The sequence below is a fragment of the Capricornis sumatraensis genome, chromosome 3 (assembly GCF_032405125.1).
Source record: "Capricornis sumatraensis isolate serow.1 chromosome 3, serow.2, whole genome shotgun sequence".
Taxonomy (NCBI): domain Eukaryota; kingdom Metazoa; phylum Chordata; class Mammalia; order Artiodactyla; family Bovidae; genus Capricornis; species Capricornis sumatraensis.
Window position 1 is genome coordinate 6,737,313 of NC_091071.1, and position 16,421 is coordinate 6,753,733.

General features: G+C 56.8%; 2 protein-coding genes and 1 non-coding gene across 3 annotated transcripts; 2 read left to right on the plus strand and 1 right to left on the minus strand.

The window, feature by feature from the left end:
* Positions 1-1,383: 1,383 nt before the first annotated feature.
* On the minus strand, positions 1,384-9,219 carry PLOD3 (procollagen-lysine,2-oxoglutarate 5-dioxygenase 3). Its single transcript, XM_068966987.1, has 19 exons — positions 8,777-9,219; positions 8,101-8,192; positions 7,791-7,927; positions 7,544-7,707; positions 7,301-7,413; positions 7,078-7,141; positions 6,420-6,517; positions 6,089-6,190; positions 5,759-5,884; positions 5,431-5,552; positions 5,102-5,206; positions 4,859-4,984; positions 4,405-4,546; positions 4,202-4,315; positions 3,946-4,014; positions 3,325-3,429; positions 2,663-2,809; positions 2,122-2,247; positions 1,384-1,774 (listed from the first exon to the last, which is right to left on the minus strand). Exons 1-19 carry the CDS (start codon positions 8,922-8,924, stop codon positions 1,619-1,621), a joined length of 2,256 nt encoding a protein of 751 aa, XP_068823088.1. The 5' UTR covers positions 8,925-9,219; the 3' UTR covers positions 1,384-1,618.
* A 599-nt stretch (positions 9,220-9,818) lies between these two features.
* On the plus strand, positions 9,819-16,421 carry ZNHIT1 (zinc finger HIT-type containing 1). Its single transcript, XM_068969114.1, has 5 exons — positions 9,819-9,899; positions 15,124-15,294; positions 15,762-15,841; positions 15,947-16,116; positions 16,209-16,421. The coding sequence occupies exons 1-5, from the start codon at positions 9,878-9,880 to the stop codon at positions 16,228-16,230; spliced, it is 465 nt and encodes a 154-aa protein (XP_068825215.1). The 5' UTR covers positions 9,819-9,877; the 3' UTR covers positions 16,231-16,421.
* TRNAC-ACA (transfer RNA cysteine (anticodon ACA)) lies at positions 12,655-12,726 on the plus strand. The gene has a single exon. It is a non-coding gene; the product is annotated as a tRNA-Cys (tRNA).

Consider the following 16,421-nt stretch of genomic DNA (forward strand, 5'->3'; position numbering starts at 1 on the left):
TATTGAATTTGTTACAATGTTGCTTCTATTGTTTACATTCTGCTTTTCTGACCATAAAGCATGTGGGATCCTAGCTCCCCAATCAGGGATCAAAGCCACACCCATTGCATTGGAAGGCAAAGTCTTAACCACTGGACCACCAGGCAAGTCTCCCATCATGGCAATTTTCCAATCAGTCGTCTCCTGCACACCGTGAGCAACAGAAAAATTGTGCTCATCACTGCAGCCGTCACGATGGGTGCCCAGTGCATGGGAGACGCTCTGTGAATGAAGGGTGGAGACAGGATAGGCTTAGGCTGACACACCCTTTCTGCCCCTGTCCTTGGCCTCACACCTATGCAGCTTCACTGACCAGGGACCTTCTGTTAGGAGGGATATTTCCTCCTATCCCTGCTCAGCCCACTCGCATCACAGGGCAAGTGATGAGGGTGGCGGGGGCCTGGGTGAGATGAACTTTAGAGTCTAGCCAGAGAGATGCTCAGTCCACGTGGGAAGGTGACCCACCCAGGGGGCCAGGAAGGATGGAAGGATGGTTTCATGGATGAAGTTTTCCTGGGAATCTGGGTAGGAGGAAGGAAGGACAATTTAGCTGTGGATGCAAGTGGACTGTTAGAAGCTAGAAATATCCTAGGACAGGTGCTTGATTTTTAAAAGGCGTCTGCCAGGGAACATTGGGAGATCAACACAGGAAGGCAGCTGGTGCAAGGCTGGGGAGGACCAGGCTAAAGGGGCCTGCTCTGCAGTCCTCAGGGTACCTCCAGGGGTCTCTGCAAGCCTTGGATAGTCCCCTTGAGACTAGAGGCAAAACCAGCTCTAGGAGGTCTTTTTTTTTCAAGGCTGCTTCCCTTCCCCTTCTTCCAGGAAGCTTTCTTGGGTTCACCCTCCAGATTCCCCTCTCCTGATTCCATGTGACTAAAAGCTGAGGTCCAAGCACTCTCAATAAGTTTCCACCCTGTCTTCCCTCCTACAATGCGTGTCCCAGCACTATCCCTGGACCCTAGCTCAGGGCTGTGCCTCTCATCCTTTCTGCATGGGAGAAGATGCCATCAGGTGAGGAGAGAATAGGGGACGACAGTTTGGGGGCTGTGCGGGAGTGGGGGCCTCTCGTCTCATGCTGACAGGGGAAGTCCTTCTCTGGGTCTGGCCTCCAACACACCCCTCCCGAGCTCTGGAATGACAAGGAAGCTTCTAGATTCCCACTCTGCTCTAATATCATGTTTCTGTCATTTCTCCTTTTCAGTTCTCCTTTGGGGTCACCCTCGGTGTCCCCTCTGCCCTGGGTGGTGGGATGGACAAGGGGTCCACAGGTAATGAAACAATAAATGGGCTCAAGAATTACAAACCCTCCTTTATTGAGAGGGAGACTGAGAAACAATAATTTATCATGTAGCGAACCCCCAGAGGTCCTGTCCCCATGAGCCCTTGGGGACCGGGGAACAGGACAGGGGGCTCCCTGAGCTTCCTGAGGGCCATGTTGTGGGCAGCGAGGCGACACATTCAGTCCCAGGCACACAGACCCCATATACCCAGGAGGCGAGGAGTCCACACCCACCCCGCCCCAGGAGGCAGGGTGCGGGAAGGCACGATGGCACAGAAGGCTGGGCAGAGTGGCTGAGTGTCAGGGGTCGACAAAGGACACCATGATGTAGCGGGTGCCCCGAGTGGTGGGCAGCCCCTCATGGTAGTGGGTGAGACGGCCCGGGTGCAGGAGCCCCCAGCCCTTCCTGGGGGACGAGATCACACAGTCGTAGCGCAGGAAGCGGCATCCACCTCCCTGGAGAGACGAGAGGGGAAGGGGCTGGAGAGTGCGTGGACGTGGGGACTGGGTGGTGAGCTGCCCTGAGGCGAGAGAGGCCAAACCGGGCATCAGGGAGGGAGGGGACAAGAGGGGTGGGCATCGGCAGACGGGAGACACAGGACACAGCGGGTAGCCAGCCCAGAAGGGGTCCAGAACATGACCCCAGAGGTCACTGGGAGACGTGACGAGGGCAGACAAGGGGCAGGGAGGTGACCGTGCCTGTGAGGGGGCTGGACACAGGGCCTGGGGGAGGGGTGTGCGTGTGTGTCTCTGTGTGTGGAGGGGCCCGGGGGCACCCTGAGTGGAGGGCAGTAGGGACTCACCTCATAATCCAGGCCCTTGTGGTTGAGGGCGACATTGAGGGTGAAGGTGGATGAGTCGTGATGCGGCCGCAGAGAGGGCTGCTCATCTGGTCGGTAGCGGACCACGAAGTTCATCACCGCCCGGGTCTGCGGGCACAGGGGAGGAGAGGCTGGGGGGATGGCCGGGAGGGTTCTCACTGCTTCCCGTGGGCTGCTCCCCCAGAGCTGCCCTCCTGCAAGGTCTCACTCTGTGTGTTTGACTCTTTGCGACCCCATGGACTGCAGCCTGCCAGGCTCCTCTGTCCATGGGATTCTCCAGACAAGAACACTGGAGTGGGCTGCCGTGCCCGCCTCCAGGGGATCTTCCCGACCCAGGGATCCACCCAAGTCTCCTGCATCACAAGCGGCTTCTTTACCATCTGAGCCACCAGGGGAGCCCGGATCTCACTCTATGGGGCCGATTTAAATGTTTCGCAGGCCAAAAGGCATCGTGTGGAGCCGTCTAGCCAGCACAGGTGTGGGAAGGCGGAGGAGGGAGCAGGGGCGGCGTGCAGTGGCCCACCTTGGTGTGGTAGCCGGGGAACAGGCTCTCGGTCATGGGCCCCACGTACGTCCTCAGGAGCTGTAGCCACTGGTCCTCGTAGCCCACCTGTTTCATGTGGATGTCCACAGTGGGCACGTTCTCGTAGCCTCCCGCCAGCCTAGAGTCCTGTGGGTGCACAGCTGATGCGGTGGTGCCAACCTCTCCTCCTCTTGCTCCCAGGCCCTGAAGTCTGCGCTCCCTCCTTCTGGAAGTCTCCAGCACGTCTTAGCTGACTCACACCTCCTTCCTCTAAGTCTCAGCGAAGATGTCACCTCTTCTGTGAAGCCCTCGGTCCCCCCGCATCTGGGTCAAGGTTCCCACCTGTGACTCCCGCAGCACCCAGGCTGTCCATCACAGACTTCAGAAGCTAGCTCCCTGCTGCTACTGACGGCAGGTGGGGCTGTGGAGGGCAGAGCTCCACCTGCACGTCCAGGTCAGGGGCTGGTGTCTAAGGACCTGCCCAGGGAGTATTTCTTGAATGCACGGTGGAATGAAAGAATACAGAGGTGCCCCCTGGCTGCCTTTTCCTGCTCGGGGACCCCCTCTCTGTTCCCACTCTCCAGATTCCATTTTCCCTCAGTCAGGGAAATGCCCCCTCCCTCCTCCTGGGGGCCCCCTCCTCCGCAGTCCAGGGCCCTCACCTCATGCCGGCCTCCTGACCACTGGCCGTAGTGTTCCATTTCCTCCACCAGCTCATCGCACATTTGCTCAGACAAGAGAGGGAACCAGTACACGTCTGGGCAGGGCTGAGTCAGGACGGGGCAGGGGAAGAAGAAAACAGGGCTGGGTGGTGCCCCGGGAGGGGACAGGCAGCCAGCGGGAGGAGACAGAAAGCAGGGAGCAGAAAGGTAAGCCAGGACAGGAGAGAATGTGGAGGGATGGGCAGCCGAGCGTGGGGATGGGCTGGTCGGGGGAGTCAGGAAGGGGACCGACGCGGCCAGAGAAGGTGAGAGCAGCGCTCAGAACTCGGCACAGACAGCACGGTTCCTGGAGCCCTGGGTTCTGGGACAGTGGTTTTCAACCTCGTTTTAAAAAATGTCATTTCACCCATACACCAACACACCCAACGGACAAGGGAGGACCACTGGGGTGAATGCTGGGCTGGGGGCTGCATGCCTATCAGCTCAGCCTTTGCCTTCGTCTTGCCTGAGCAGAAAACCCACAGGCACCTGTGCAAGGACCCTGGGAGAACCCCTCATCCAGGTGGTGGGCCCCAGGGGCAGCGGCCATCCCCTTGGGCCGAGGTCCTGAGCGGGGCTCACCTGTTCCACGAGCCCCTCCCCTTCCAGGGCCCGACTGTAGTTCTCGTGAATATACTGCTCCCTCCAGTCCTAGGGGAGATTGGAGGGGAGCACCTTGACCTCTGCCCTCTTCACACCGCTTGCTCCCACCCGGGAGGACCCCTGCCCAGGCGGCAGGCGACCCCGCCCAGTGCGCACACACGTGTGATGGGGCCGGGGCGTGGCATTCCCCTTCAGGGAAGGCCCGCACCATCTGAGCCAGGGGCCGCCGACTCACCAGGGGGTTGTCGAAGATCTGCCAGAGGTCAGGGTGCAGGTGGTCGGTGTCATACCGGGAGGTGGCCAGGAGGCGACCAAATTCGTGCTGATTGTTGAGGTGGAGGAAGATGCCCTGGCAGTGGGCAGAGGGTGTAAGGAGGGGGATGGGGAGCCAGCGTGCTGCCCCCCAGCGCCCCCACCAGGAGCCCCAGGCCCCCTCACCTTGTCCCGCAGGCTCTTACAGAAGGCCATGTCTGGGTCGGTGTCGCTGCCCGAGAACACCTCCCGCTGAGGTAGCTCCGTCCTCAGGGTCTCCCCGCGGATCACGTAGGCCTGGGATATGTAGGGCACGTTCCACACGCCCCTGGAGGCCCACACAGGGGTCAGCTAGGTGGGTGCCCCCTGCGGGCGGCCCCCTGGCCGCCCCCCCGTCCTGCCCAGTTCACCCCTGGAGCCCCTTCCCTCGGCAGCTGAGAGCTGCGAGGTCCCTCTTGCTTCCCCAGGGAAGCCCTGCTGGTCACAACCCTCTCACACCCGGCTCCACCGTCAGTCCTTAACTACCCCACAACCCAGCATGCCTTCGTGGTGGCCACACGGGGCCCCCGCGTTCGGGCCTTTGGGGCAGGATGGAGGGGTCTGGGAGGGCTCCTGGGGTGGGGGAGGCTGCAAGACTCACACTCGCTTCCTCTGCACCAGCTCCACATAGTCCTCCGAGCGCGCGTAGTACTCGTCGGGGCTCAGGGCCCCCCAGAAGTTAGACCACAGCTTCCCATGGCGAGACAGCATAGGCGCTATGACCCTCCTGTGGACAAGCGCAGGTGAGGGCAGGGAGGAGGCAAGCCCCATGGCCAGAGCGGGAAGTGAGGGGTTCCCTGGGGACTAATCTGGGGGCCCTCTGGCTAAGCCCGGTGAGAGAGACCTGTTCGCTTCAATGAGGATTCGCAGGGTCTGCAGGTTGGTGATGACGGTGTCAGCGTCCAGGCTGAAGTAGAATTCACACTTGGGGTCCTGCCGGCAGATGTCCCTGGAGGGGACAGACCAAAACACAGATGAACAGGAGCAGGTGGGGGGTGGGCAGGGGCTGGGTAGGGGGTGGAACTCCCTTGACCCGCAACCCGCGGAGAAGAGGAGAGGGCAAGGGAGTAGAAGGAAGCTGACCAGCTGGAAGTCAGGAGGGAGGAAAAAAAGACCGTGGGGAGCAGGGGAAGGGTGGGAACGGTGCAGGCGCCCCGCCCGAGGCTCACTCACATGGCCATGTCCCTGGCCTCTCCTGGGGTCAGGGCTTCCTCGGGCCCCACCAGCTTCACAGCAGAGAAGTGGTCCTGGAGCTGGGGCCAGGAGTCATCGATGTGGGGCTCGTGGTACACCTCCTGGAGGTGCGGGGAGAAGAGATTGGAGTGGGGACGCCGAGAGGGCAGAAAGGTGGCATCTAAGGGACAGGACGGGGCAGGAGGAACACTTCCTGCAGGAGGAAAGGCGGCAGGAAGGAGTCCGGGCTGTGGGGAGAAGTCTGATCTGGGCAGCAGGGGTGGGGAGGTCCCTTGGGAGGGAGAGGCTGGCAGTCGGGGTGTCTCACGTTGTTGTGCAGGAAGAGTGTGACCCTGTCGGGGGGGTAGTCCAGGAGCAGCAGCCGCTGGAGGAAGCGGGGCAGGAACGGGGTAGGTTGTTCCACAAACACAGCCAGAAGCACCCGGGGGGGAGGCTGGAAGATTCGACAACGTGACAGGTCTCAGAGGAAAGCCCAGCTCCCCTACCCAGTTTGTCCTCCACACCCTGCCAAGTTTAGTGGAGGGTGGGGGGGCGGGGGGAGCTCCAGGGGCTTTGCCTCCACCCCTACTGCCCAGCACCCTCCTGGTACCCTCTGCTTCAGAGCACTCTCCCACCCACCCTGGCACCCCCTCCTCACCTGCCCCCCCGGGAGTGGCCTCCGGTCCTGGTTACAGAAGCCACAGCCTCCTTCAGGAGTCCAGCCGTTGGGGACGTAGTTTCCCAGGTAATTCAGCTGGAGCTGTTGGGAGAGGCGGTGAGAGGCTGAGGCGGGGCCAGGGGTGAGGGAGGTGGGGGCAGGGACCGGAGAAGGGCAGGGGGAGCGTGGGCACAGAGAACCTCTTCCAGCTCCTGCGCTTCTGGGGCCGGGGAGGTCTCACGGCTCAGAAGGGCTGGAGGAAACTGGGGGGCTGTGGGATCAGGACTGACTGGGGCAGGGGCTGGGCTGAGGGGAGAAGCGATTGGAGCACCTTCGTGGGACCGTTCCCATGGACTACAACAGGAAGCGTGTCGTAGGCCACATTCCGGATACGCACTCGATTCCGACCAAACTTTAAAACCACCTCATCTGGGGAAGAAAGTCCAGGCTTTAGACTCCCTTACTCTAGAAACTGCCAATCAGCAGGTGCTTCTAAATACAGTGGAGGTGGTGGTGGTGGTGGGGGGAGGTACCCAGGTGTTCCAGAGGAGGAAGGACCGTGGTCCATGGGGCAGGGATGGGATAACGTCTCTCTCTGAGGGCACTGGCCAGGCTGCTGCCACTTGGGGAGCCCCATCACTTACTACCTGTGCCCCCTGGGGAAGTCTCTGGCCCCACAGGGAGGTGGTTTCCCCATATGTAACCAGTGGGTAATCACAGACCGCCTTTCATAGGATTGTTATGTTCAATGAAATTCAAGAAGGAAAACCCTGACCCAGAGCCTGGCACGTAGCAATGGACGTGTACAACAGGGGCTGCTGCTATTCCTGGTAGCAGAGTGCACCTTACTCTGTGGGCCATTCGGACGTTTGCTGAAGTTAACACAGAAGTGAGCTGAAGTTCACCCCTGATCTACCAGGAGCCCCGCCCACATTCAGGACCCCTAACAGCCTCTCTCATCGTCCCTTTTCTCATTGCTGTCTCCTCACCTAAAGCCCCGTTGAGGTTCTGAAAGATCCGCGATTTATGATCCAGACTAAGGCCGAGTTTCTCCTGGATGGGATGAGGTAGGGGCAGTGAATTAAAGAGGGGCTGAGACATCTCTTCCAACTCTTTCCTCTCTGTGTCTTTCTGAAAGCCTCTTGAGCCCGTTCCTTAGGGCCTGCCACCCCCCAGAGCTGCGGGGATGGGGCCTCCTCGGCCTCTCCCTACCCTCAGGCCTGGGTCCAGGTAAAGCCGAGTGTAGAAGAGCTGATCGTCATCGTCATCTCTGTACTTCCACTGGCGGACGATTTGGTGGATGGCGGGGGCGAAGCCGATGAATCCTGGCAGGGCGAGAGGATGCGCTGACTCCCAGACTCCCCAGTGTCCCAGGGCCGGTCCCCACTCCCTCGCCCGCCCTCAAGCACCTGGGACACTCCATTCCCCACCACTGCCGGACCCTCGGCCACTCACCACCAGAGTTGAGGAAGCGCTTCCCTGTGCCCACCTCAGGGTACTGCTCTGCCAAGCCCCACTCAGGCCAGCAGAAGCTCTCTGCGGAGAAGAGCAGGCGGCTGCCACTCTGGACGAACTCCTTCAGCAGCTCCGAGGGGCTGCCAGCCAGAACCACATCGTAGCTGAGGGAGGCAGGGGACGATGAGGAGGACGGCCACTAGGACTCTCCCTATCCTCTCCCCTTCTGTCCGCCCCCCCGCCCTACCTGTCCACAAACATGATGACCATATCTTCCCTCTCTGCGTATTTCTCCATTTCCTTCTTGAGCCACCTGACTTTCTGTCCTCCACCGACCGTTCGGGCGACATCACCGCCTCGCCACTCCTCTCCCAGGCCCAGGGTCTGTGGAGAAGACCCAGAATGCCAGGGAGGGTCTCAGGTGGCCAGGTGGGCTCATCGCCCTTACCAGGCTCACCGGAGGGTCCCAGGCATCCAGCCCTTGGCCCACTCTGGGTGGGGGCCTAGACGCCACCCCGACCCCTTCGAGGGGCCCAGGAGGGTGTTCCTCTCCTCACCCGCACAGTGTAGTTGAAAAACTCCGCTGACTGCAGGAAACGCCGGTATCCCTCTGTCTCCGCGGTGGCCACGGTGATCACCAGCAGCTTTTCTGTCACCAGACGGGACTCAGCACCCAGCTTGCTGCCCCATGTACCCAGATCACCGACCACCTCCCCTCCCCCCACTCCCCCCCCCAACGCTGCTCCTGACCCTGTGTGTTAGTCGCTCAGTGGTGTCTGGCTCTTCGCGGCCCCATGGACTGTGGCCCACCAGGCTCCCCTGTCCATGGAATTCTCCAGGCCAGAATACTGGAGTGTGTTGCCATTCCCTTCTCCAGGGGATCTTCCCGACCCAGAGATCGAACCCAGGTCTCCCCCACTGCAGGCGGATTCTTCATCGTCTGAGTCACCAGGGAAGCATACCCTCTTTTCCCTTATCCCTTCTTAAATTATTCTAACCCAGGGAAACGTTAACCCCAGTGAGAGCGGAATGCTAGTAACACTCAGAAATTCGCGGTCAGCGCGCGAAGTGGAGCGGAGGGGTGGCTGGACACCCCAGTTCTGGGCGAGGCATCGTGTGATTCAGCCCTAGGGAGCCCGCTGACCGAGGGAGAGGCCAGCCTAGATCCCCCTCCCCGGCCCAAGCCCGCAGACACGTCAGCCCAGCGCCGGTCGTCCCTCCTGGGGTTCTCACCTGGGTTGACGGGATCGCTGCCCCGGGGTCGATCTGAGGCCGAGGCGGCAGGAGACGGCGACAGCAGTAGCAGCAGTAGTAGCAGGGGCCGGAGTCCCGGGCCCGAGGCCATGGCGGAGAGCGGGCCGAGCTGCACACAGGCCCGCATCCGGCTCTGGCTGTCTGCCTTGGATCCCAACTCGGGAGAGGGGCTCTAGAAAAAGGACCGGGGCTACTGTACGGCCAGCAGCTAGGAGGAGCCCGGTTGGGGCTCCGCCCTGGGGGTGAAAAAAAAAAGGCGTAGCCGGAGGTTACAGAAAACTCCAGATGCCGGAGCCCTAGACAAGGCGAGGATTGTCCCAGGCCGCCGGCAGAGCTGTACGAGCGGAGGGGGCGCCCGGCCCGGAGGCGGGGGAAGGGCAGGGAGTGCGGCTGGCGATCCCGAGCCGAGGTTCTTTTAGAGCCAGCCCGGCCCCCTGCCAGCCTAACACTTGAGGAAACTGAAACGCGGAGAGGGGAAGTGACCCCTTGAGGGTCCAGGAGGACCCGGAGGCGGGTCTTTGCCACAGCCCAGCCTGGAGCAGCCGGGCGGAAGACCGGGAGAGCTAGGCAGTGGGGCCGCGCCGAAAGGGGACGGCGGCAGGGACGGAGGAGGCCAAGGAGGCTGCAGTCTCCGGAGGGCTGGGGGTTGAGGTTTTGGCAGAGGATCCTCTGGGACTTCCCACTTAAGCCTGCCCATTTTCTGTCGCTACTATGGCCCATCATCTCCACGGCCCGGGGGAGGGGCTCCAGGGGCTGCCTCTGTGATGATTCTACGTTCGGAAGGGCCAAAGGAAAATGACGTTTCTTGAAAGATCGCTGGCACCGTCTCTTTAAAATGACCCATTTCGGGGGTTCCGAAATAACACAGCTGCACCGAGGCCGGAAGTAGTTTTGCCCGTAAAAAATATGGCGGAAAGCTTTCTGGTCTCCAAGGGAACACCGCGTAATTAGTCAAAAACCTGTGGGCTGACTCCGCGCACGCGCAGGAGCACTCGTCGCCGGAAGTCATGATGCCCCGACCCACGGCACGTGATTTAGCACGCGTGCTCAGTAGGTCCATCTTGCAGCTGTGTTGTGGAAATGGTGGAGAAGAAAACTTCGGGTAAGTGAGCTTCTGGCTGTTGGCCCACTCTCTTCCTGTCAGATTCGAACCTGGCCGAGGATTCCCTCACCCAGTTATTAGTCTCAAATCCCTCCCCCGGCGCTTGGGTACTGACAGTCCCCTAAACCCGGGGCAGCTCGCTTCTGTTCACGTTTTATTCATGCCTGCTGCAAACCGGGCGCTGGGGATGAAGAAAGAAGAAAGATCTTTTGCATCCAAGAGCTGCTTTCCGGGAGCGGGGCCGGCACGGAGATCTACCATTGCGTTTCAGAGTGATACGTGCTATGGTAGAGGGATGCAAAGCTCCTGGACTCAGGGAGGAGTGGCATCCAGCCCAACTTCTGGGAAGGAGAGGATAGGGAAGGCTTGGAGGGAAAGAAAACGCTTGGACTGTCTTGAAAGTTACGGTTTCGCTTCGTGCAGGTGCGTGGGGGCTCCTTCCCTGCAGCGGTAATTGCACGCGCCAAGGTAGGAGAGCAAGAAAACGTAGATCGCTTAGGAAATCAAGTTCACAGTTCCAGGGCTTGTGGAGGAGAGAGAGGCTGGAGGACAAGGGAAAGGTCCCCTTGAAAGGCATTTTAAACACTGCTGACGAGTTTAAACTCTATGCAGAGGGCAGTGAAGAACCTTCAACGGCTTTTAACGCAGGGGGTTGACGCAAACAAATTTATCTCTTAGAAGAGGACTTAAGTGCAAAGGGTGGATTGGAGGGGCTATAGCCACGCTGTCCGGTAGAAATTTCTGGGATGATGGGAATGTTTTTAATCAGCACTATTCAGTAGGGCAGCCAATAGCCGCCTGTGACTGTCGAGCACTTGAAATGTGGTTGGTTAGACTGAGGAACTTAATTTAAAATTGCATGCATTTTAATGAATTACATCTTAATTAATCTACATCTAAACTAAAATAACCTCATGTGACTAGTGGCTGCTTTATTATGTAGCACAGGTCCAGAGATTGGAAGGCCAGTTAGGAAGCTATTGAGTAATCCAGATAAAAAGTGGTGAGGGTGGGAGCAATCTACCAGATTGACTTGTAATAAATCCAGTCATGTCCTCTTAAAACCCCTCACTGGAACTCTGTCACCCTCACCATAATCCAAGCCCAGGAAATTCCCTGGTGGTCTAGTGGAATGGACCCTAAGGACCTTTCACTGCCAAGGCCTGGGTTCAATCCTTGGTTGGGAAACTAAGATGCCACAAGCCTTGCAGTGCAGCCAAAAAATAAAATGTGATTCCCCAATCCAAATTCATACAGACACTTAAAGGTAATATTCTTAATGGTCTGCCTGACTTCATTGAAGGGATTCCCTGGTGGCTCAGAGGTTAAAGTGTCTGCCTGCAGTGCTGGAGACCTGGGTTCAATCCCTGGGTTGGGAAGATCCCATGGAGAAGGAAATGGCAACCCACTCCAGTATTCTTGCCTGGAGAATCCCATGGACGGAGGAGCCTGGTGGGCTACAGTCCATGGGGTCGCAAAGAGTCAGACACGACTGAACGACTTCACTGACTTCATATCCCCTGCCTACATACTTTATAATACCAGCCATATAGAACTTTAAAAAATGTACTGAAGACACTGCAGTCTTTCATCCAGGCCTTCTCTCATGCTGGTACCAAAGTCTAAGACACATTCCCCTCCTCCAACCAGGCTAACTGCTGTCCATCAGTCAGGCCTCAACCTAGGCTTACTTTCCCCTGGAAAATCTTTCTGACTACCCCAAGACCTGGTGGCTCAGACGGTGAAGAATCTGTCTGGAATGCAGGAGACTCGGGTTCAATCCCTGGGTTGGGAAGATGCCCTGGAGAAGGAAATGGCAACCCACTCCAGTATCTCTGCCTGGAGAATTCCATGGACAGAGGAACTTGGTGGGCTATAGTCCATAGGGTCGCAGAGTCAGACAGGAGAGTGACCAACACACACCCCAAGAACAGGCCATGTGTTTCTGTCATGTGTTTCTAGTACTTTGCACTTCCCCGTCCTAGCATATACTTCCTGTACTGTGCTTGTTGGTGTGATCATTTATGTCCCCCACCTGATGTTAAACTCTGGTTGTCTTCCCAGAACCCAGGGCACCGCCTGGTACTAGGAAGGGAGGCAGTATAGTGCAGTGATCAAGAAGATTTTTTTTGATGCTGGGCAGTTCTGGGTTTGAGTTCTGACCCAGGAGCTGCTTATTAGCTGTGTGAACTTTGGACAGGTTTCTTAATCTCTGAACTCCAGTAAACTGGAGATGATAGTGATAGCTGTCTCATAAGGTTGATGTAAAGATTAAAGGATTCCCTTTATGCAGAGAGATTAGTACAGTCAGACCTCAGATATGCAGGCTTGATTCTCGACCACCGTGATTAAGTGAGTATCACAATAAAGTTGAGTCACACCAATTTTTCGATTTCCCGTTGCATATAAAAATTATGTTTACACTATAGTCAATTAAGTGTGCAATAGCATTATGTCTTAAAACAATATATATGCTTTATTAAAAAATTTGTTTTGAAATTTATTTGGCTATATTGGGTCTTTGTTGTGGCATGTGAGATCTTTCTTTTATTTTTTACTTGTGGCATGTGGGATCTATTAATAGTTCCCTGACCAGGGTTCAAACCCAGGGTCCCGTGCATTCTAAGAACAGTCTTAGCCACTGGCCTACCAGGTAAGTCCCTGTGTATGCTTTAATTTAAAAATACTTTTTGCTAAAAAGCGCTAGCCATCATCTAAGCCTTCAGCACATTGTAACCTTTTTTGCTGTTGGACTTCCCTTGTGGCTCAGACGGTAAAGCGTCTGCCTACAATGCAGGAGACCCAGGTTCAATCCCTGGGTTGGGAAGATCCTCTGGAGAAGGAAATGGCAATCCACTCCAGTACTCTTGCCTGGAAAATCCCACGGATGGAGGAGCTTGGTAGGCTGCAGTCCATGGGGTCACAAAGAGTTGGACAGGACTGAGCGACTTCACTCACTTTCACTTTTGCTGTTGGAGGGTTTTGCCTCAGTGTGGCTGGCTGCTGACTGATCAGGGTGTGGTTGCTGAAGGCTGGGGGGCTGTTGCGATTGCTTAAAATAAGGCAGCAGTGACGTTTGCCACGTCAGTTGACTCTTCTTTCATGAAGGATTTTTCAGTAGCCTGCAATACTGCTTGATTGCGTTTTATCCAGAGTAGAACTTCTTCCAAAATTGGAGTTCATCCTCTCAAACCCTACCGCTGCCAGGGTTTTACATCAACAAAGTTATGTAATGTTCTGAATCATTTGTTGTCGTTTCAACAATCTTTACAACATCTTCACCACGTGTGGTTTCCATCTTAAGCACCGCTTTCTTGACTCATCCATGAAAATTGTATCACAAGATTGCAGCAATTCAGTCCCATCTTCAGGGACTCAATTCAGTCCCATCTCCTCTTCTAATTCTAGTTCTCTCACTATTTCTACCACGTCTGCAGTTACTTCCTAAGTCATCCTCGAGGGTTGAATCGGCTTCTTCCAAACTCTGGTTCGTGTTGATATTTTTTCCCTCTCCCATGAATCACAAATGTTCTTCATGACATCTAGAATTCTGAATCCTTTCCAGGAAGTTTTCCATGGACTACGCCCAGCTCCGTCAGAGGAATCATTATCTATGGTAGCAACAGCCTTATGAAATACATGTCTTAAATAATAAGACTTGAAAATCAAAGTTACTCCTTGGTTTGTGGGCTGGAGAATAGTATTGTGGCATGAAAACAACATTGATTTTGCTGTACATCTCCATTGGAGCTCTTGAGTGCCTGGGTACATTGAAAGGCATCTTTTCTCCTGAGAAGTAGGTATCAACAGTGGGCTTCAAATATTCAGTCAACTATGTTATAAACAAATGTGCTGTCATCCAGGCTTTGCTGTTCCGTTTATAGAGCAAGGGCAGAGTAGATCTAGCCTAATTCTTAAGGGCCTAGAATTCTCAGACTGGTAAATGAGCACTGTCCTCAACTTAAAGTTATCAGCCACTTGAGCCCCTAACAAGAGAGCCAGCCTATCCTTTGAAGCTTTGAAGTCAGGGATGGACTTCTCCTCTCTAGCTAGGAAAGTCCTGGCTGGCCTCTTCTAATAGAAGCTAAGTTTGTATACACTGAAAGTCTATTGTTTAATGTAGCCACCTTCGTTAATTGTCTTAGCTAGCTCTTCTGAGTTTTCTTCTTTTGGCCAGACCATGCAGCATCCAGGATCTTAGTTCCCCAACCTGGGATCAAACCTGGGCCCACAGCACTGAAAGCATAGAGTTCTAACCACTGGAGCACCAGGGAGCTCCTTTAGGTCATTCTTGCTGTAGCATTTATTGCACTTTGCACTTTTATGTTATGGTGACATCTTCTTTCCTTAAACCTCATGAACCAACTTCTGCTAGCTTGAGACAGCTGACTGGTGGAGCAGCCAGAACTCACACCCATTTATCCATTACATTAGCTGTCCTGAGTGTGACTGGTTCCCGTTGAGTGAGAGTTGGTTTGCTTGGGGTGAGTTTGGAGTGGAAGAGAGGTAGGGAAATAAAACGTCACACGGACTGTGCTCTCACAGCAGAGTGGCTGTGAAGTTAAACACATGAGAATTCAGCAGGTTTTCCTATGGAGGAGAAAGTACCAGTTGAGTGGGGGGTGGAGGTGGGGGTTGAAGATGCAAGGGAGGGGAAGACTTGAACTCAGAGTGAAGGATTTGGCTTTAGCCGTGGGACTTGTGGGTGCATCCACTTGGAATGGAGGGAGACGGGGGTACCCGTGCAGGTATGATTGAGCGTGGGCTGATGGATAAGCATCTCTCCATGGTGGCTTGTTCTTTGAGCTGGGAAATGAGATTGCTGTGCATAAAGGCTGAGTGCATCAAGGTCCGGTGGCGCCTGGGAAAGCCGAGTGCACTGTGGTCACCGGCACAGTTGTGTGGTTTCTGCCAGCAATGAGAGGTCTCTAGGAGACATTTCACTGCCCAGGTCTGGGGTTGGGAGGAAAGAATGGGGCCAAAAGGATGGAAACCAGGCATGAATGACTGAGACAGCAGTCTTAGGTGGCTGAGAAGGAAGCAGCCAGAATGGGCGATATATTGGGAGGAGATCCAAGGGCCAAGGGTTTGGGGACTAGGGTGAGATCAGAGAACTGTGGCTCCCACCCCCTGGACATCTTCCTTCCACCCACGGCCCAGAGCCGAGGCTGCCCAGCGTCTCTCTTCTCTGCTCCCGTAACTCCTGTGGCCCTGTCCCATCTAGTTCGCTCCCAGGACCCTGGACAGCGGCGGGTGCTGGACCGGGCAGCCCGGCAGCGCCGCATCAACAGGCAGCTCGAGGCCTTGGAGAATGACAACTTCCAGGACGACCCCCACGCGGGCCTCCCCCAGCTGGGCAAGCGGCTGCCTCAGTTTGATGACGACACAGACACTGGTGAGGCGGGTAGAGGAGGAACGGGGCACCGTGGGGTGGTGGTGGTGGGGCAGGCCCGGGAGGCAAGGCTGCAGGAAGAGGGAAGAGCCTGGCTGGGTCAGGGTTGTGTAGGATGTTGGGCTGGGGGATGTATGGCCTGCGAGCTCCTCTGGGTCCCTTTACCCAAGCCCTCTCCCAGTCTCTGCCTCAGTTTCCTTTCCTGTGTGTAGAATAAAGAAGCCAGGGGAGATGAGCCCTTAAGATCGCCTCCAGCTCTGATGTGGAGCTTTAGGTGTCAGGAGTGTGGAGATGGAGGAAGGCTCGGGTTGGAGAAGTGGGAGGCGGGGAAGGATGGTAGACAGAGGCCGGCTTAGAACCTGGCAGGCACCTGGGCAGGGAAGGGACACGGGGGCATTGGGAACAGTGGGACAGAGAAGCCGGTGTCTTCCTGGGTGAGGGCCAAGTAACTCATTGCCCTTGATGTCTAGGAAAGAAAAAGAAGAAAACGCGAGGTGATCATTTTAAACTCCGCTTCCGAAAAAACTTTCAGGCCTTGCTGGAGGAACAGGTGAGAGGAGCTGGCTGGGAGGACCCCACGGGGCAGGGATGCACCTGGCGAGATCCCTATGTGGGCGGAGCAGTCAGAGCCGGCCCTGCCCCCTTGTCTCTGCAGAACCTGAGTGTGGCCGAGGGCCCTAACTACCTGACGGCCTGTGCAGGACCCCCGTCCCGGCCCCAGCGCCCCTTCTGTGCTGTCTGTGGCTTCCCCTCCCCCTACACCTGTGTCAGCTGCGGTGCCCGGTACTGCACTGTGCGCTGTCTGGGCACCCACCAGGAGACCAGGTGAGAGGGGCCTCCCCTGGCCCACACCCTCCCCCTCCTCCCTCCAGCAGCCTAGGGACCCTCTGCTCATCCAGGGCTTCCTCTGCCCGCAGGTGCCTGAAGTGGACTGTGTGATCCTGGGTGTCCCCAGAGAGGAAGGCCCCGGGCATCGCCCGGCCTCGGAGAGAGCGTCACTGAAGGAAAAGATGTTCCTCCCGGAGCAAGAGGGCAGCCCAGCAAAGCCCATGTCCTGTCCTCCAGGGAGACCAGCCTCGCTTCCAGGGCCGGAGGCAGGGTGGTGCCTGAGCCCTCAGAGTGCAGTTGTA

What these genes read in the sequence shown, in the direction of transcription:
- PLOD3 (XM_068966987.1), bottom strand. Translation starts at nt 8,924, where the DNA reads ATGCGGGCCTGTGTGCAGCTCGGCCCGCTCTCCGCCATGGCCTCGGGC. An exon ending in ATGGGAACGGTCCCACGAAG is followed by an intron (nt 6,191 to 6,419) that starts GTGCTCCAATCG and finishes CTCTCCCAACAG; the next exon opens with CTCCAGCTGAATTACCTGGG. An exon ending in CACTCTTCCTGCACAACAAC is followed by an intron (nt 5,553 to 5,758) that starts GTGAGACACCCC and finishes CCGCACCTCCAG; the next exon opens with GAGGTGTACCACGAGCCCCA.
- ZNHIT1 (XM_068969114.1), top strand. Translation starts at nt 9,878, where the DNA reads ATGGTGGAGAAGAAAACTTCGG. An exon ending in TGATGACGACACAGACACTG is followed by an intron (nt 15,295 to 15,761) that starts GTGAGGCGGGTA and finishes CTTGATGTCTAG; the next exon opens with GAAAGAAAAAGAAGAAAACG. An exon ending in AGGCCTTGCTGGAGGAACAG is followed by an intron (nt 15,842 to 15,946) that starts GTGAGAGGAGCT and finishes TTGTCTCTGCAG; the next exon opens with AACCTGAGTGTGGCCGAGGG.